The sequence below is a fragment of the Lolium perenne genome, chromosome 4 (genome assembly GCF_019359855.2).
Source record: "Lolium perenne isolate Kyuss_39 chromosome 4, Kyuss_2.0, whole genome shotgun sequence".
Lineage (NCBI taxonomy): Eukaryota > Viridiplantae > Streptophyta > Magnoliopsida > Poales > Poaceae > Lolium > Lolium perenne.
Window position 1 is genome coordinate 193,819,205 of NC_067247.2, and position 20,315 is coordinate 193,839,519.

General features: G+C 41.9%; 1 protein-coding gene across 1 annotated transcript in view; it reads left to right on the plus strand.

Moving 5' to 3' along the window:
- The first annotated feature begins 539 nt into the window (after window positions 1-539).
- LOC139839242 (uncharacterized) overlaps window positions 540-20,315 on the plus strand; it is a 64,179-nt gene continuing 44,403 nt past the window's right edge. Inside the window, exons 1-2 of the mRNA XM_071829294.1 lie at window positions 540-710; window positions 782-2,014. Of these exons, the coding sequence (XP_071685395.1) occupies window positions 784-2,014 (1,231 nt within the window). The 5' untranslated portion in view covers window positions 540-710; window positions 782-783. The remainder of the gene's footprint in view (window positions 711-781; window positions 2,015-20,315) is intronic.

Here is a 20,315-nt window from a genome sequence, read left to right on the forward strand (position 1 = left end):
CAAACCATAACGAGAAAATGAAATAAACTAAAGAAGCGAATGAAGAGAAACAACAGAAATATTTTTGGTATTTTTGTGTTTTGAAAAGTAGAAACAAATCAAGAACAACAAAAAGAAACAAAAAATAACATAGACACGCAAATGCAACTAATGGCAGAAATCTGCCAACACTATACAACATGCAAAGATCGATTTAAAAAAAAACAATCTGTTGCTCAAATAGAAAAGTGCTCAACTAACTAAAGTTAGAGCATCTCCAGTCGCGTCCCCCAAAGCGTCCCCCAAAGGGATTTGGGGCGCGCCGGACAAAAAAAGCGTTCCAGCCGCGTCCCCCAAAGCCCATTTTTGTCCGGCGCGGCCCCATACGGTGTCCGGCGCCCCGAGCCCGTCCCCGTCCCACAGGGGACGCTCCGGGGACACCGGACACAACGAAAAGCGAGGCGGGCTCCCACATGTCGGCGACTATTTGCATAAACCGTTGGTTCGCGCCTCTTTTCTCGTCTCTCCTTCCTTCCCGCGCCACCCACTCCACCGCCGCCGCTGGATTTCCCGGCCGTTTGGGCGTCTGATCTGTGCTGGGAGTCAGCACCGTTGTCGCGGCTGGGGCTCCCGCCGGTCGTGCCGCCGCCGCCGCGTCGCCAGCGCCTCCCAGAACGCGCCGTCAAATCCGCCCCACCTCCGCGCACAGAAGGTGCTCGACGACTTGCCAGGTAGGCGCGATTGGTCGCTGTTTGTTGCGTCGTCTGCCTCGGCGCAATTTTAACCATTGATTTTGCTTTAGCCATGGACAGCGACGATGAGATGGTTGCCCTACTGCTGGAGGACGAGCAAGCGTTCGACGACGACCTGCGGGAGCATTTGCTGATCATCGCGTCCCTCCAGGACATGCTTGACGCTGAGGCGGAGAAGAGGAAGAGGCCGCGCCGCGGAGGATCAAGGCCGGGAAGAAGGAAGTCGAAGCCCCGGCAGAGGATGGAGGGGCATGCCATGCTGCACAACGACTACTTCGCCGACGGGGCAACACATGCCGACAATTTTCGACGCCGGTACAGGATGAGCAAGGGCCTGTTCATGAATATCCTCCACGGCGTTCGAGAGTTCGACCCCTACTTCAAGCTCAAGGTCGACGCTGTAGGCGTTCTCGGGTTCTCATCCATTCAGAAGTGCACCGCCGCCATGAGGATGCTGGCATACGGAGCACCTGCCGATACACAGGACGACTACCTTCGCATGAGTGAGTCTACTGCCATTGAGTGCATGTACAAGTTTTGCCGAGCTGTGGTGGGAAAGTTTGGCAAATACTACTTGAGAGGGCCAACTAAGGAAGAGACTGCAAGGATCATGGCACAAAATGCTGCCAGAGGATTTCCTGGAATGCTTGGAAGCATCGATTGCATGCACTGGGCATGGAAGAACTGCCCGTTTGCTTGGCAAGGTATATACAAAGGGCGTCATGGATATTGCAGTGTGGTGCTTGAAGCTGTGGCAGATTATGACCTGTGGATTTGGCATTCTTTCTTTGGCATGGCGGGATCACACAATGACATCAACGTGTTGCAGCGGTCTCCGGTGTTCAGCAGACTAGTGGAAGGGCATGCTCCACCATGCAACTATGAGATCAATGGCCACCAATATACCAAAGGCTATTATCTAGCCGATGGTATATATCCAAAATGGGCCACTTTTGTCAAAACAATCTCGAATCCATCAGGTCTGAAGAATTCTCACTTTGCTACACGACAGGAGGCTTGCAGGAAGGATGTCGAGCGGGCATTTGGTGTGCTTCAAGCACAATTTGCCATTGTCCGGTACCCTGCTCTAAGCTGGTCTCACGACCAAATGTGGGAGGTGATGCAGGCTTGTGTGATCATGCACAACATGATCATCGAGGATGACCGCAAGAATCATGTTAGGTCACATGTTGGTCCCTATGAGTGTCAAGGCCCTCTCGCGGAGGTTGATCATGAGTTGCCTGCAGATTTTGCTGATTTTCTCGCCATGCACGCAGAGATCCGTGACAGCATTGTGCATGAGCAACTTCAAGCTGATCTCGTTGAGCATTTGTGGAGGATCAAAGGAAATACCGTGGTACCTTGATGTATCATCTAGCCCTTTTTATTATATTTGATTACTTGTTTTATTGTTTGTTGTAATTTAATTTGAAAACAATCCTCGAAAACATTTTTTTTTCATATGCTACATTTGATATAAATGGTTTATGTGTTAAAAATATTATTTTAAATGTTTGGGGGCGGCGTTTGGGGGACGCGGCTGGGGAGCGACGTCCCCCAAAGGCGGCACGAACAAAACACGTCCCCCAAAGGCTCAATCCGGCGTGGTTTGGGGGACGGTTTGGGGGACGCGACTGGAGATGCTCTTAGATAATAATCTGGGTCATATGCTCAAAAATTGTCAAATCAAGATTACGTTCTGCCTGGGAATAAGAATTTTTTCGGTGACATCACAGAATCTGTTTTCGGATAGCAACCTCTCCAATTCTTACCTCCTTCCTATTAGAGTCTATCCTCGGTATAAAAATAAAATAAATAGGATAAGGAGAGGTTATTACAGTAGTAACAACTTCCAAGATTCAATAAAAGAGAAATTACATAAATAAACTAAACAAAAACAAAAAGAAAGCAAAACATGGATATACAAAGTTCTGACGAAATATGATGTATAGATGAGTGAGATGTCGGTATACCTCCCCCAAGCTTAGGATTTTGACCTAAGTGGAGATCAATGATACATCTCCAACGTATCTATAATTTCTTATGTTCCATGCTAGTTTTATGACAATACCTACATGTTTTGCTCACACTTTATATCATTTTTATGCATTTTCCGGGACTAACCTATTAACAAGATGCCGAAGCGCTAGTTCCTATTTTCTGCTGTTTTCGGTTTCAGAAATTCTACACAGGAAATATTCTCGGAATTGGACCCCACGAAGACAGAAGTCAATATTTTGCCGAGGCGGACCCAGAGAGCCAGAGAAGGGCCAGAGGGGGGCCAAGGGGCCCCCACAACATAGGGGGGCGCGGCCCACTGATACGTCTCCGACGTATCGATAATTTCTTATGTTCCATGCCACATTATTGATGATATCTACATGTTTTATGCATACTTTATGTCATTATTATGCGTTTTCCGGAACTAACCTATTGACGAGATGCCGAAGGGCCGATTCTTTGTTCTGCTGTTTTTGGTTTCAGAAATCCTAGTAAGGAAATATTCTCGGAATCGGACGAAATCAACGCCCAGGGTCCTATTTTTCCACGAAGCTTCCAGAAGTCCGAAGGGGAAACGAAGTGGGGCCACGAGGTGGGGACACAGTAGGGCGGCGCGGCCCAAGCCCTGGCCGCGCCGGCCTAGTGTGTGGCCCCACCAGGACTCCACCGACCTTGCCCTTCCGCCTACTTAAAGTCTCCGTTGCGAAAACCCTACCACGTTCGACGAAACCAGAGAAAACCTTCCAGAGCCGCCGCCATCGCGAAGCCAAGATGCTGGGGACAGAGTCTCTGTTCCGGCACGCCGCCGGGACGGGGAAGTGCCCCCGGAAGGCTTCTCCATCAACACCACCGCCATCTTCATCAACGCTGCTGTCTCCCATGAGGAGGGAGTAGTTCTCCATCGAGGCTAAGGGCTGTACCGGTAGCTATGTGGTTAATCTCTCTCCTATGTGCTTCAATACAATAATCTCATGAGCTGCCTTACATGATTGAGATTCATATGATGATGCTTGTAATCTAGATGTCATTATGCTAGTCAAGTGGGTTTTACTTATGTGATCTCCGGAGACTCCTTGTCCCACGTGTGTAAAGGTGACAGTGTGTGCACCGTGTGGGTCTCTTAGGCTATATTTCACGAATACTTATTCAACGTTATGAATGGCATAGTGAAGTGCTTATTTATATCTCTTTATGATTGCAATGTGTTTTGTATCACAATTTATCTGTGTGCTACTCTAGTGATGTTATTAAAGTAGTTTATTCCTCCTGCACGGTGTAATGGTGACAGTGTGTGCATCGTGTAGTACTTGGCGTAGGCTATGATTGTGATCTCTTGTAGATTATGAAGTTAACTATTGCTATGATAGTATTGATGTGATCTATGCCTCCTTTCGTAGTGTGAAGGTGACAGTGTGCATGCTATGTTAGTACTTGGTTTGGTTATGTTGATCTGTTATGCACTCTAAGGTTATTTAAATATGAACATTGAATATTGTGGAGCTTGTTAACTCCGGCATTGAGGGTTCGTGTAATCCTACACAGTTAGTGGTGTTCATCATCCAACAAGAGGGTGTAGAGTCTAGCATCTATCTATTTATTCTGTTATGTGATCAATGTTGAGAGTGTCCACTAGTGAAAGTATGATCCCTAGGCCTTGTTCCTAAATATCGCTATCGCTGCTTGTTTCTTGTTTTTCTGCATCTTTACTTCCTGCAATATTACTACCATCAATCGCACGCTTGACAAGCACTTTTACGGCGCCGTTACTACTGCTCATATTCATTCACACCACTTGTATTTCACTATCTCTTCGCCGAACTAGTGCACCTATTAGGTGTGTTGGGGACACAAGAGACTTCTTGCTTTGTGGTTGCAGGGTTGCATGAGAGGGATATCTTTGACCTCTTCCTCCCTGAGTTCGATAAACCTTGGGTGATCCACTTAAGGGAAACTTGCTGCTGTTCTACAAACCTCTGCTCTTGGAGGCCCAACACTGTCTACAAGAATAGAAGCACCCGTAGACATGAAGCACTTTTATGGCGCTGTTGCCGGGGAGGAAAGGTAAACGGCACTCACACACCGGATCCCGGCAACGAGGCACTTTTCTGGCGCCGTTGCCAGGGAGGAAAGGTAAAAGGCACTCATACTCCGGTCCCAGGTAACTAAGTACTTTTCTGTTGCCGTTGTGTGTGTGCTCGAAGCTATTTCCTTTAGATCCTGCAATTGCATCTTTTTGTTTCTTGTTTACACTAGTTAGGCATAATGGACAACAATGAGCTTCTTATTATATTTCCTGATTTAAGATATGGATGGTTTGATGCGAAAATTAAAAAACCTATGGAACATATTAGTATGAACGCTTTGAACACCATTGTTGCTAATGATATGGAAAATTCTAAGCTTGGGGAAGCTGGCTTTGATGAGCATGATATTTTTAGTCCCCCAAGCATTGAGGAGAAAATTTACTTTGATGATACTTTGCCTCCTATTTATGATGATTATAATGATATTGGTCTTTTAGTACCACCTGTTATGGAGGATAAATTTGATTATGATTACAATATGCCTCCTATATTTGATAATGAGAATAATAATGATAGCTACTTTGTTGAATTTGCTCCCACTACAACTAATAAAATTGACTATGCTTATGTGGAGGGTAATGATACTTTTATGCATGTGAATAAAGATGTTTTATGTGATACTTATATTGTTGAGTTTGTTCATGATGCCTCTGAAAATTATTATGAGAGAGTAAAATATGGTTGTAGAAGTTTTCATGTTACTAAAACACCTCTCTATATGCTGAAATTTTTGAAGTTACACTGGTTTTATCCTCCTATGCTTGTTACTTTGCTCTTCATGAACTTGTTTATTTACAAGATTCCTATGCATAGGAAGCATGTTAGACTTAAATGTGTTTTGAATTTGCTTCTTGATTCTCTCTTTTGCTTCAACTCTTATTTCTTGCGCGAGCATCATTAAAATTGCTGAGCCTATCTTAATGGCTATAAAGAAAGAACTTTTTGGGAGATAACCCATGTGTTTATTTTGCTACAGTACTTTTGTTTTATATTTGTGTCTTGGAAGTTGTTACTACTGTAGCAACCTCTCCTTATCTTATTTTATTGCATTGTTGTGCCAAGTAAAGTCTTTGATAGTAGGGTTGATACTAGATTAGGATTACTGCGCAGAAACAGATTTCTGTCTGTCACGAATCTGGGCCTAATTCTCTGTAGTAACTCAGAAAAATCTGCCAATTTACGTGCGTGATCCTCAGATATGTACGCAACTTTCATTCAATTTGAGCATTTTCATCTGAGCAAGTCTGGTGCCACTTTAAAATTCGTCTTTACGGACTGTTCTGTTTTGACAGATTCTGCCTTTTATTTCGCATTGCCTCTTTTGCTGTGTTGGATGGATTTCTTTGTTCCATTGACTTCCAGAAGCTTTGGGAATGTCCAGAAGTGTTAAGAATGATTGTGTTACCTCTGAACATGTGAATTTTTGATATGGACTAACCCTCTAATGAGTTTGTTTTAAGTTTGGTGTGGAGGAAGTTTTCAAGGGTCAAGAGAGGAGGATGATACAACGTGATCAAGAAGAGTGAAAGCTCTAAGCTTGGGGATGCCCCCGTGGTTCATCCCTGCATATTTCAAGAAGACTCAAGCATCTAAGCTTGGGGATGCCCAAGGCATCCCCTTCTTCATCGACAACTTATCAGGTTTCTTCTCTTGAAACTATATTTTTATTCGGTCACATCTTATGTGCTTTGCTTGGAGCGTCTGTTTGTTTTTATTTTTGTTTATGTTTGAATAAGTTCATCCTTGTGTGGGAGAGAGACACGCTCCGCTGGTTCATATGAACACATGTGTTCTTAGCTTTACTCTTAATGTTCATGGCGAAGGTTGAATCTTCTTCGTTAAATTGTTATATGGTTGGAATCGGGAAATGCTACATGTAGTAATTCTAAAATGTCTTGAATAATTTGATACTTGGCAATTGTTGTGCTCATGTTTAAGCTCTTGCATCATATACTTTGCACCCATTAATGAAGAAATACATAGAGCTTGCTAAAATTTGGTTTGCATATTTGGTCTCTCTAAAGTCTAGATAATTTCTAGTAAAGAGTTTGAACAACAAGGAAGACGGTGTAGAGTCTTATAATGTTTACAATATGTCTTTTATGTGAGTTTTGCTGCACCGGTTCATCCTTGTGTTTGTTTCAAATAACCTTGCTAGCCTAAACCTTGTATCGAGAGGGAATACTTCTCATGCATCCAAAATCCTTGAGCCAACCACTATGCCATTTGTGTCCACCATACCTACCTACTACATGGTATTTCTCCGCCATTCCAAAGTAAATTGCTTGAGTGCTACCTTTAAATTTCCATCATTCGCCTTTTCAATATATAGCTCATGGGACAAAATAGCCTTAAAAACTATTGTGGTATTGAATATGTACTTATGCACTTTATCTCTTATTAAGTTGCTTGTTGTGCGATAACCATGCTCCTGGGGATGCCATCAACTCTTTGTTGAATATCATGTGAGTTGCTATGCATGTTCGTCTTGTCTGAAGTAAGGGAGATTTACCACTCATTAAATGGTTAGAGCATGCATAATGTTAGAGAAGAACATTGGGCCGCTAACTAAAGCCATGAATCATGGTTGAAGTTTCAGTTTTGGACATATATCCTCAATCTCATATGAGAACATTAATTGTTGCTACATGCTTATGCATTAAAGAGGAGTCCATTATCTGTTGTCTATGTTGTCCCGGTATGGATGTCTAAGTTGAGAATAATCAAAAGCAAGAAATCCAAATGCGAGCTTTCTCCTTAGACCTTTGTACAGGCGGCATAGAGGTGCCCCTTTGTGACACTTGGTTAAAACATGTGTATTGTGATGATAATCCTGGTAATCCGAGCTAATTAGGACAAGGTGCGGGCACTACTAGTATACTATGCATGAGGCTTGCAACTTGTAAGATATAATTTACATGATACATATGCTTTATTACTACCGTTGACAAAATTGTTTCATGTTTTCAAAATAAAAGCTCTAGCACAAATATAGCAATCGATGCTTCCCTCTGCGAAGGGCCTTTCTTTTACTTTTATGTTGAGTCAGTTCACCTATCTCTCTCCACCTCAAGAAGCAAACACTTGTGTGAACTGTGCATTGATTCCTACATACTTGCATATTGCATTTGTTATATTACTCTTTGTTGACAATTATCCATGAGATATACATGTTATAAGTTGAAAGCAACCGCTGAAACTTAATCTTCCTTTATGTTGCTTCAATACCTTTTACTTTGAATTATTGCTTTATGAGTTAACTCCTATGCAAGACTTATTGATGCTTGTCTTGAAGTACTATTCATGAAAAGTCTTTGCTTTATGATTCAGTTGTTTACTCATGTCATTACCATTGTTTTGATCGCTGCATTCATTACATATGCTTACAATAGTATGATCAAGGTTATGATGGCATGTCACTCCAGAAATTATCTTTGTTATCGTTTACCTGCTCGGGACGAGCAGGAACTAAGCTTGGGGATGCTGATACGTCTCCGACGTATCGATAATTTCTTATGTTCCATGCCACATCATTGATGATATCTACATGTTTTATGCATACTTTATGTCATTATTATGCGTTTTCCGGAACTAACCTATTGACGAGATGCCGAAGGGCCAGTTGCTGTTTTCTGCTGTTTTTGGTTTCAGAAATCCTAGTAAGGAAATATTCTCAGAATCGGACGAAATCAATGCCCAGGGTCCTATTTTTCCACGAAGCTTCCAGAAGTCCGAAGGGGAAACGAAGTGGGGCCACGAGGTGGGGACACAGTAGGGCGGCGCGGCCCAAGCCCTGGCCGCGCCGGCCTAGTGTGTGGCCCCACCAGGACTCCACCGACCTTGCCCTTCCGCCTACTTAAAGTCTCCGTTGCGAAAACCCTACCACGTTCGACGAAACCAGAGAAAACCTTCCAGAGCCGCCGCCATCGCGAAGCCAAGATCTGGGGGACAGGAGTCTCTGTTCCGGCACGCCGCCGGGACGGGGAAGTGCCCCCGGAAGGCTTCTCCATCAACACCACCGCCATCTTCATCAACGCTGCTGTCTCCCATGAGGAGGGAGTAGTTCTCCATCGAGGCTAAGGGCTGTACCGGTAGCTATGTGGTTAATCTCTCTCCTATGTGCTTCAATACAATAATCTCATGAGCTGCCTTACATGATTGAGATTCATATGATGATGCTTGTAATCTAGATGTCATTATGCTAGTCAAGTGGGTTTTACTTATGTGATCTCCGGAGACTCCTTGTCCCACGTGTGTAAAGGTGACAGTGTGTGCACCGTGTGGGTCTCTTAGGCTATATTTCACAGAATACTTATTCACTGTTATGGCATAGTGAAGTGCTTATTTATATCTCTTTATGATTGCAATGTGTTTTGTATCACAATTTATCTATGTGCTACTCTAGCGATGTTATTAAAGTAGTTTATTCCTCCTGCACGGTGTAATGGTGACAGTGTGTGCATCGTGTAGTACTTGGCGTAGGCTATGATTGTGATCTCTTATAGATTATGAAGTTAACTATTGCTATGATAGTATTGATGTGATCTATGCCTCCTTTCGTAGTGTGAAGGTGACAGTGTGCATGCTATGTTAGTACTTGGTTTGGTTATGTTGATCTGTTATGCACTCTAAGGTTATTTAAATATGAACATTGAATATTGTGGAGCTTGTTAACTCCGGCATTGAGGGTTCGTGTAATCCTACACAGTTAGTGGTGTTCATCATCCAACAAGAGGGTGTAGAGTCTAGCATCTATCTATTTATTCTGTTATGTGATCAATGTTGAGAGTGTCCACTAGTGAAAGTATGATCCCTAGGCCTTGTTCCTAAATACTGCTATCGCTGCTTGTTTACTGTTTTACTGCATCTTTACTTCCTGCAATATTACTACCATCAATCGCACGCCTTGACAAGCACTTTTCTGGCGCCGTTACTACTGCTCATATTCATTCATACCACTTGTATTTCACTATCTCTTCGCCGAACTAGTGCACCTATTAGGTGTGTTGGGGACACAAGAGACTTCTTGCTTTGTGGTTGCAGGGTTGCATGAGAGGGATATCTTTGACCTCTTCCTCCCTGAGTTCGATAAACCTTCGGTGATCCACTTAAGGGAAACTTGCTGCTGTTCTACAAACCTCTGCTCTTGGAGGCCCAACACTGTCTACAAGAATAGAAGCACCCGTAGACATCACCCACCCCTCTGCCGTGCCACCAGGTGGGGAGGGCACCCTGGGGCGCCTCTGAGGCCGCCCTTCCGCCTATATATTCTCCCAGATGCGAAAACCCTAAAGGCATCAGTCATATTCCACCAAGGGTTCCGCAGCGCCGCCGCCATCGACGACAAGTTCGGGGGACAGAAGTCTCTGTTCCGGCACGCCGCCGGGACGGGGAAGTGCCCCCGGAATCCATCTCCATCGACTCCATCGCCATCTTCATCGCCGCTGCTGACTCCCATGATGAGGAGGGAGTAGTTCTCCCCCGAGGCTGAGGGCTCTACCGATAGCTATGTGGTTCATCTCTCTCTCCCATGGTGTGATCTTTATGTGATCATGAGCTTTGTAATCTAGTTGAATATGTAGATGTTACTCTTGTCTATTATGCACTCTAGAGGTTACTTTAATATGAACTCCGGAGTCACTCTCCACGGTGTGATGGTGACAGTTGATACGTCTCCGACGTATCGATAATTTCTTATGTTCCATGCCACATTATTGATGTTATCTACATGTTTTATGCACACTTTATGTCATATTCGTGCATTTTCTGGAACTAACCTATTAACAAGATGCCGAAGTGCCGATTCTGTTTTCTGCTATTTTTGGTTTCAGAAATCCTAGTAAGGAAATATTCTCGGAATTGGACGAAATCAACGCCCAGGGGCCTATTTTTCCACGAAGCTTCCAGAAGTCCGAAGATGAGACGAAGAGGGGCCACGAGGCAGCCAGAGCATAGGGCGGCGCGGCCCCTGCCCTGGCCGCGCGGCCCTATGGTCTGGGCCCCTCGCGCCGCCTCTTGACCTACCCTTCCACCTACTTTAAGCCTCCATGACGAAACCCCCAGTACCGAGAGCCACGATATGGAAAACCTTCCAGAGACGCCGCCAACGCCGATCCCATCTCGGGGGATCCAGGAGATCGCCTCCGGCACCCTGCCGGAGAGGGGAATCATCTCCCGGAGGACTCTACGCCGCCATGGTCGCCTCCGGTGTGATGTGTGAGTAGTCTACCCCTGGACTATGGGTCCATAGCAGTAGCTAGATGGTTGTCTTCTCCCCATTGTGCTATCATTGTCGGATCTTGTGAGCTGCCTAACATGATCAAGATCATCTATCTGTAATTCTATATGTTGCGTTTGTTGGGATCCGATGAATAGAGAATACTTGTTATGTTGATTATCAAAGTTATATCTATGTGTTGTTTATGATCTTGCATGCTCTCCGTTACTAGTAGATGCTCTGGCCAAGTAGATGCTTGTAACTTCAAGAGGGAGTATTTATGCTCGATAGTGGGTTCATGCCTGCATTGACACCTGGGACAGTGACAGAAAGTTCTAAGGTTGTGTTGTGCTGTTGCCACTAGGGATAAAACATTGATGCTATGTCTAAGGATGTAGTTGTCGATTACATTACGCAACATACTTAATGCAATTGTCTGTTGCTTTGCAACTTAATACTGGAGGGGGTTCGGATGATAACCTGAAGGTGGACTTTTTAGGCATAGATGCAGTTGGATGGCGGTCTATGTACTTTGTCGTAATGCCCAATTAAATCTCACTATACTCATCATGATATGTATGTGCATGGTCATGCCCTCTTTATTTGTCAATTGCCCAACTGTAATTTGTTCACCCAACATGCTGTTTGTCTTATGGGAGAGACACCTCTAGTGAACTGTGGACCCCGGTCCAATTCTCTTTACTGAAATACAATCTACTGCAATACTGTTTTACTGTTTTCTGCAAACAATCATCTTCCACACAATACGGTTAATCCTTTGTTACAGCAAGCCGGTGAGATTGACAACCTCACTGTTTCGTTGGGGCAAAGTACTTTGGTTGTGTTGTGCAGGTTCCACGTTGGCGCCGGAATCCCTGGTGTTGCGCCGCACTACATCCCGCCGCCATCAACCTTCGACGTGCTTCTTGACTCCTACTGGTTCGATAAACCTTGGTTTCTTACTGAGGGAAACTTGCTGCTGTACGCATCACACCTTCCACTTGGGGTTCCCAACGAGCGTGTGCTTTACGCGTCATCAAGCTAAATTTCTGGCGCCGTTGCCGGGGAGATCAAGACACGCTGCAAGGGGAGTCTCCACTTCTCAATCTCTTTACTTTGTTTTTGTCTTGCTTAGTTTTATTTACTACTTTGTTTGCTGCACTAAATCAAAATACAAAAAATTAGTTGCTAGTTTTACTTTATTTGTTATCTTGTTTGCTATATCGAAAACACAAAAAAATTAGTTTACTTGCATTTACTTTATCTAGTTTGCTTTATTTACTGTTGCTAAAATGGCCAACGCTGAAAATACTAAGTTGTGTGACTTCACAACCACAAATAATAATGATTTCTTATGCACACCTATTGCTCCACCTGCTACTACAGCAGAATTCTTTGAAATTAAACACCTTTCTTGAATCTTGTTATGCGAGAGCAATTTTACAGTGTTAGTTCTGATGATGCTGCTGCCCATCTTAATAATTTTGTTGAACTATGTGAAATGCAAAAATATAAAGATGTAGATGGTGACATTATAAAATTAAAATTGTTCCCTTTCTCATTAAGAGGAAGAGCTAAAGATTGGTTGCTATCTCTGCCTAAGAATAGTATTGATTCATGGACTAAATGCAAGGATGCTTTTATTGGTAGATATTATCCCCCTGCTAAAATTATATCTTTGAGGAGTAGTATAATGAATTTTAAACAATTAGATACTGAACATGTTGCTCAAGCTTGGGAAAGAATGAAATCTCTGGTTAAAAACCGCCCAACCCATGGACTGACTACTTGGATGATCATCCAAACCTTCTATGCTGGACTAAATTTTTCTTCACGGAATTTATTGGATTCAGCTGCTGGAGGTACCTTTATGTCCATCACTCTTTGTGAAGCAACAAAGCTTCTTGATAATATGATGATCAACTACTCTGAATGGCACACGGAAAGAGCTCCACAAGGTAAGAAGGTAAATTCTGTCGAAGAAACCTCTTCCTTGAGTGATAAGATTGATGCTATTATGTCTATGCTTGTGAATGATAGGACTAATATTGATCCTAATAATGTTCCATTAGCTTCATTGGTTGCACAAGAAGAACATGTTGATGTAAACTTCATTAAAAATAATAATTTCAACAACAATGCTTACCGGAACAATTCTAGTAACAACTATAGGCCATATCCTTATAATAATGGCAACAGCTATGGTAATTCTTATGGGAATTATTACAACAATAATAGGAGTTCACCCCCTGGACTTGAAGCCATGCTTAAAGAATTTATTAGTACACAAACTGCTTTTAACAAATCTGTTGAAGAAAAGCTTGGGAAAATTGATATACTTGCTTCTAAAGTCGATAGTCTTGCTGCTGATGTTGATCTTTTGAAATCAAAAGTTTTGCCTAATGAGAATCATCATAATAAAATTGTTACTACAGCAAATGCCATTCAAGTTAGAATTAATGAGAATATAAGATTAATAGCTGAACTGCGTGCTAGGTGGGATAGAGAAGAAAATGAAAAACTAGCTAAAGAGAAGAATGTAGCTAAAGTTTGGACTATTACCACCACTAGTAATGCTAATGCTACACATGTTGCTGCACCTCATGTTAATACTAATAAAAGAATTGGTGTTAGCAATGTTTCCACTTCTAATGCAAAGCGCGCTTTGCAAAGCTGCTAAAGCTGAAATCGCTCTGTGATAAAGCTGCTGAAATTTTTTCCAACATTGGGGATGATGATCCCATTGCTTTAGATTATAATGGTTTGAATTTTGATGATTGCCACATCTCTGAAGTTATAAAGTTCTTGCAAAAATTTGCTAAAAGTCCTAATGCTAGTGCTATAAATTTGGCTTTTACACATCATATTACAAATGCTCTCATAAAAGCTAGAGAAGAGAAACTAGAGCGTGAAGCCTCTATTCCTAAAAAGCTAGAGGATGGTTGGGAGCCCATCATTAAGATGAAGGTTAAAGATTTTGATTGTAATGCTTTATGTGATCTTGGTGCAAGTATTTACATTATGCCTAAGAAAATTTATAATATGCTTGACTTGCCATAAAAAATTGTTATTTGGATGTTAATCTTGCTGATCATTCTACAAAGAAACCTTTGGGTAAAGTTGATAATGTTCGCATTACCGTTAACAATAATCTTGTTCCCGTTGATTTTGTTGTCTTGGATATTGAATGCAATGCATCTTGTCCCATTATATTGGGAAGACCTTTTCTTCGAACTGTTGGTGCTACTATTGATATGAAGGAAGGTAATATAAAATATCAATTTCCTCTCAAGAAAGGTATGGAACACTTCCCTAGAAAGAGAATGAAGGTACCTTTTGATTCTATTATGAGAACAAATTATGATATTGACACTTCGTCTCTTGATAATACTTGATACACACTTTATGCGCCTAGCTGAAAGGCGTTAAAGAAAAGCGCTTATGGGAGGCAACCCATGTTTTTACCTACAGTACTTTGTTTTTATTTTGTGTCTTGGAAGTTGTTTACTACTGTAGCAACCTCTCCTTATCTTAGTTTTGTGTTTTGTTGTGCCAAGTTAAGCCGTTGATAGAAAAGTAAGTACTAGATTTGGATTACTGCGCAGTTCCAGATTTCTTTGCTGTCACGAATCTGGGTCCACCTCCCTGTAGGTAGCTCAGAAAATTAAGCCAATTTACGTGCATGATCCTCAGATATGTACGAAACTTTCATTCAATTTGAGCATTTTCATTTGAGCAAGTCTGGTGCAATTTTAAAATTCGTCAATACGAACTGTTCTGTTTTGACAGATTCTGCCTTTTATTTCGCATTGCCTCTTTTGCTATGTTGGATGAATTTCTTTGATCCATTAATGTCCAGTAGCATTATGCAATGTCCAGAAGTGTTAAGAATGATCGTGTCACCTCTGAATATGTTAATTTTTATTGTGCACTAACGCTCTAATGAGTTGTTTCGAGTTTGGTGTGGAGGAAGTTTTCAAGGATCAAGAGAGGAGTATGATGCAATATGATCAAGGAGAGTGAAAGCTCTAAGCTTGGGGATGCCCCGGTGGTTCACCCCTGCATATATTAAGAAGACTCAAGCGTCTAAGCTTGGGGATGCCCAAGGCATCCCCTTCTTCATCGACAACACTATCAGGTTCCTCCCCTGAAACTATATTTTTATTCCATCACATCTTATGTGCTTTTTCTTGGAGTGTCGGTTTGTTTTTGTTTTTGTTTTGTTTGAATAAAATGGATCCTAGCATTCACTTTATGGGAGAGAGACACGCTCCGCTGTAGCATATGGACAAGTATGTCCTTGGTTTCTACTCATAGTATTCATGGCGAAGTTTCTTCTTCGTTAAATTGTTATATGGTTGGAATTGGAAAATGATACATGTAGTAATTGCTATTAATGTCTTGGGTAATGTGATACTTGGCAATTATTGTGCTCATGATTAAGCTCTTGCATCATATGCTTTGCACCCATTAATGAAGAAATACATAGAGCATGCTAAAATTTGGTTTGCATATTTGGTTTCTCTAAGGTCTAGATAATTTCTAGTACTGAGTTTGAACAACAAGGAAGACGGTGTAGAGTCTTATAATGCTTTCAATATGTCTTTTATGTGAGTTTTGCTGCACCGGTTCATCCTTGTGTTTGTTTCAAATAAGCCTTGCTAGCCTAAACCTTGTATCGAGAGGGAATACTTCTCATGCATCCAAAATACTTGAGCCAACCACTATGCTTGTTGTGCGATAACCATGTTCACTGGGGACGCCATCAACTATTCATTGTTGAATTTCATGTGAGTTGCTATGCATGTTCGTCTTGTCTGAAGTAAGAGCGATCTACCACCTTATGGTTAAGCATGCATATTGTTAGAGAAGAACATTGGGCCGCTAACTAAAGCCATGATCCATGGTGGAAGTTTCAGTTTTGGACATATATCCTCAATCTCAAATGAGAAAATTATTAATTGTTGTTACATGCTTATGCATAAAAGAGGAGTCCATTATCTGTTGTCTATGTTGTCCCGGTATGGATGTCTAAGTTGAAGAATAATCAATAGCGAGAAATCCAATGCGAGCTTTCTCCTTAGACCTTTGTACAGGCGGCATAGAGGTACCCCTTTGTGACACTTGGTCAAAACATGTGCATTGTGATGATCCGGTAGTCCAAGCTAATTAGGACAAGGTGCGGGCACTATTAGTACACTATGCATGAGGCTTGCAACTTGTAAGATATAATTTACATGATACATATGCTTTATTACTACCGTTGACAAAATTGTTTCATGTTTTCAAAATCAAAGCTCTAGCACAAATATAGCAATCGATGCTTTTCCTCTATGGAGGACCATTCTTTTACTTTCAATGTTGAGTCAGTTCACCTATTTCTCTCCACCTCAAGAAGCAAACACTTGTGTGAACTGTGCATTGATTCCTACATATCTGCATATTGCACTTATTATATTACTCTATGTTGACAATATCCATGAGATATACATGTTACAAGTTGAAAGCAACCGCTGAAACTTAATCTTCTTTTGTGTTGCTTCAATGCCTTTACTTTGAATTATTGCTTTATGAGTTAACTCTTATGCAAGACTTAATTGATGCTTGTCTTGAAGTGCTATTCATGAAAAGTCTTTGCTATATGATTCACTTGTTTACTCATGTCATATACATTGTTTTGATCGCTGCATTCACTACATATGCTTTACAAATAGTATGATCAAGGTTATGATGGCATGTCACTCCAGAAATTATCTGTGTTATCGTTTTACCTGCTCGGGACGAGCAGAACTAAGCTTGGGGATGCTGATACGTCTCAGACGTATCGATAATTTCTTATGTTCCATGCCACATTATTGATGTTATCTACATGTTTTATGCACACTTTATGTCATATTCGTGCATTTTACGGAACTAACCTATTAACAAGATGCCGAAGTGCCGATTCTTTGTTTTTCTGCTGTTTTTGGTTTCAGAAATCCTAGTAAGGAAATATTCTCGGAATTGGACGAAATCAATGCCCAGGGGCCTATTTTTCCACGAAGCTTCCAGAAGTCCGAAGACGAGACGAAGAGGGGCCACGAGGCAGCCAGAGCATAGGGCGGCGCGGCCCCTGCCCTGGCCGCGCGGCCCTATGGTCTGGGCCCCTCGCGCCGCCTCTTGACCTACCCTTCCGCCTACTTAAAGCCTCCGTGACGAAACCCCGCATGCCGAGAGCCACGATATGGAAAACCTTCCAGAGACGCCGCCAACGCCGATCCCATCTCGGGGGATCCGGGAGATCGCCTCCGGCACCTGCCGGAGAGGGGAATCATCTCCCGGAGGACTCTACGCCGCCATGGTCGCCTCCGGTGTGATGTGTGAGTAGTCTACCCCTGGACTATGGGTCCATAGCAGTAGCTAGATGGTTGTCTTCTCCCCATTGTGCTATCATTGTCGGATCTTGTGAGCTGCCTAACATGATCAAGATCATCTATCTGTAATTCTATATGTTGCGTTTGTTGGGATCCGATGAATAGAGAATACTTGTTATGTTGATTATCAAAGTTATATCTATGTGTTGTTTATGATCTTGCATGCTCTCCGTTACTAGTAGATGCTCTGGCCAAGTAGATGCTTGTAACTCCAAGAGGGAGTATTTATGCTCGATAGTGGGTTCATGCCTGCATTGACACCTGGGACGATGTGAGAAAGTTCTAAGGTTGTGTTGTGCTGTTGCCACTAGGGATAAAACATTGATGCTATGTCTAAGGATGTAGTTGTCGATTACATTACGCAACATACTTAATGCAATTGTCTGTTGCTTTGCAACTTAATACTTTGGAGGGGTTCGGATGATAACCTGAAGGTGGACTTTTTAGGCATAGATGCAGTTGGATGGCGGTCTATGTACTTTGTCGTAATGCCCAATTAAATCTCACTATACTCATCATGATATGTATGTGCATGGTCATGCCCTCTTTATTTGTCAATTGCCCAAGCGTAATTTGTTCACCCAACATGCTTGTTTGTCTTATGGGAGAGACACCTCTAGTGAGCTGTGGACCCCGGTCCAATTCTCTTTCTTGAAATACAATCTCTTGCAATACTTGTTTCTTGTTTTCTGCAAACAATCATCTTCCACACAATACGGTTAATCCTTTGTTACAGCAAGCCGGTGAGATTGACAACCTCACTGTTTCGTTGGGGCAAAGTACTTTGGTTGTGTTGTGCGGGTTCCACGTTGGCGCCGGAATCCACAGTGTTGCGCCGCACTACATCCCGCCGCCATCAACCTTCGACGTGCTTCTTGACTCCTACTGGTTCGATAAACCTTGGTTTCTTACTGAGGGAAACTTGCTGCTGTACGCATCACACCTTCCACTTGGGGTTCCCAACGAGCGTGTGCTTTACGCGTCATCAAGCTAAATTTACGGCGCCGTTGCCGGGAGATCAAGACATTTGCAAGGGGAGTCTCCACTTCTCAATCTCTTTACTTTGTTTTTGTCTTGCTTAGTTTTATTTACTACTTTGTTTGCTGCACTAAATCAAAATACAAAAAATTAGTTGCTAGTTTTACTTTATTTGTTATCTTGTTTGCTATATCGAAAACACAAAAAAATTAGTTTACTTGCATTTACTTTATCTAGTTTGCTTTATTTACTGTTGCTAAAATGGCCAACGCTGAAAATACTAAGTTGTGTGACTTCACAACCACAAATAATAATGATTTCTTATGCACACCTATTGCTCCACCTGCTACTACAGCAGAATTCTTTGAAATTAAACACCTTTATCGAATCTTGTTATGCGAGAGCAAATTTCTGGTGTTAGTTACGATGATCTTTGCTGCCCATCTTAATAATTTTGTTGAACTATGTGAAATGCAAAAATATAAAGATGTAGATGGTGATATTATTAAACTAAAATTGTTCCCTTTCTCATTAAGAGGAAGAGCTAAAGATTGGTTGCTATCTCTGCCTAAGAATAGTATTGATTCATGGACTAAATGCAAGGATGCTTTTATTGGTAGATATTATCCCTTTATGAAGTTGTGGAGCGCATCGTGTGTGATTCCTTTATGAAGTTGTGGAGCTTGTTTACTCCGGCTTGAGGTGTGCTTTTGTAGCCCTACACAATGAATGGTGTTTGTTATCCAACAAGAGAGTGTCTGAGAGTAGCATTTATTTATTCAATTATGTGATCATTGTTGAGAGTGTCCACTAGTGAAAATATGATCCCTAGGCCTTGTTTCTAAGCATTGAAACACCGTTTCCAACAAGTTCTGCTACATGTTCGCTTGCTGCCATTTTTATTTCAGATTGCAATTACTACTTATAATCATCCATATTACTTGTATTTCACTATCTCTTCGCCGAACTAGTGCACCAATACATCTGACAAGTGTATTAGGTGTGTTGGGGACACAAGAGACTTCTTTGTATCTTAATTGCAGGGTTGCTTGAGAGGGATATCTTTGACCTCTACCTCCCTGAGTTCGATAAACCTTGGATGATTCACTTAAGGGAAACTTGTTGCTGTTCTACAAACCTCTGCTCTTGGAGGCCCAACACTGTCTACAAGAATAGAAGCACACGTAGACATCAAGCTATTTTCTGGCGCCGTTGCCCGGGAGGTAAGGTAAAAGGTATTCACGTCCTCCGACCACTAAGCTATTTGCTAGCACTGTTGCTGGTGTGTGGGTGCTCGAAGTTATTTCCTTTAGATTCTGCAATTGCATCTTTTTGTTTCTTGTTTTTATTTTTTCACTAGTTAGGCATAATGGAAAACAACAAAAAATTTAGTGAGCTTTTTAATCTTTTTCCTGAGTTAAGACATGAATTGTTTGATGCGAGAATTAAAAAACCTATGGAACCTTATTTGCATGCTAGTAGCAATGTTATTAGTATGAACGCAATTACCGCTAATGCTATGGAAAAGTCTAAGCTTGGGGAAGCTAGTTTTTATGATCTTTTTAGCTTCCCAGCTTTAGGGGAGAAAATTTGCTCTGATAATACTTTATCTCCCATATGCGATAACTCTAATGATGCTTGTGATATTTTAAATCCACCTACTGAAAGTATTCCTTTCAAGATACCTATGAAAATTGTTAAACTTGCTATGGACAATTGCTATTTTGGAGATGGGACTGTCCATCCTAGTGACCATTTACTCTTTATACATGAATTATGCGAGTTGTTAGGTATTTCAAAAGACCAAGTTAAGAGGAAGCTATTCTCTATATCTCTGAAGGGCAGAGCTGCGGAATGGTATAAGATGCTGAAGAATGGTCGATCTATTGGT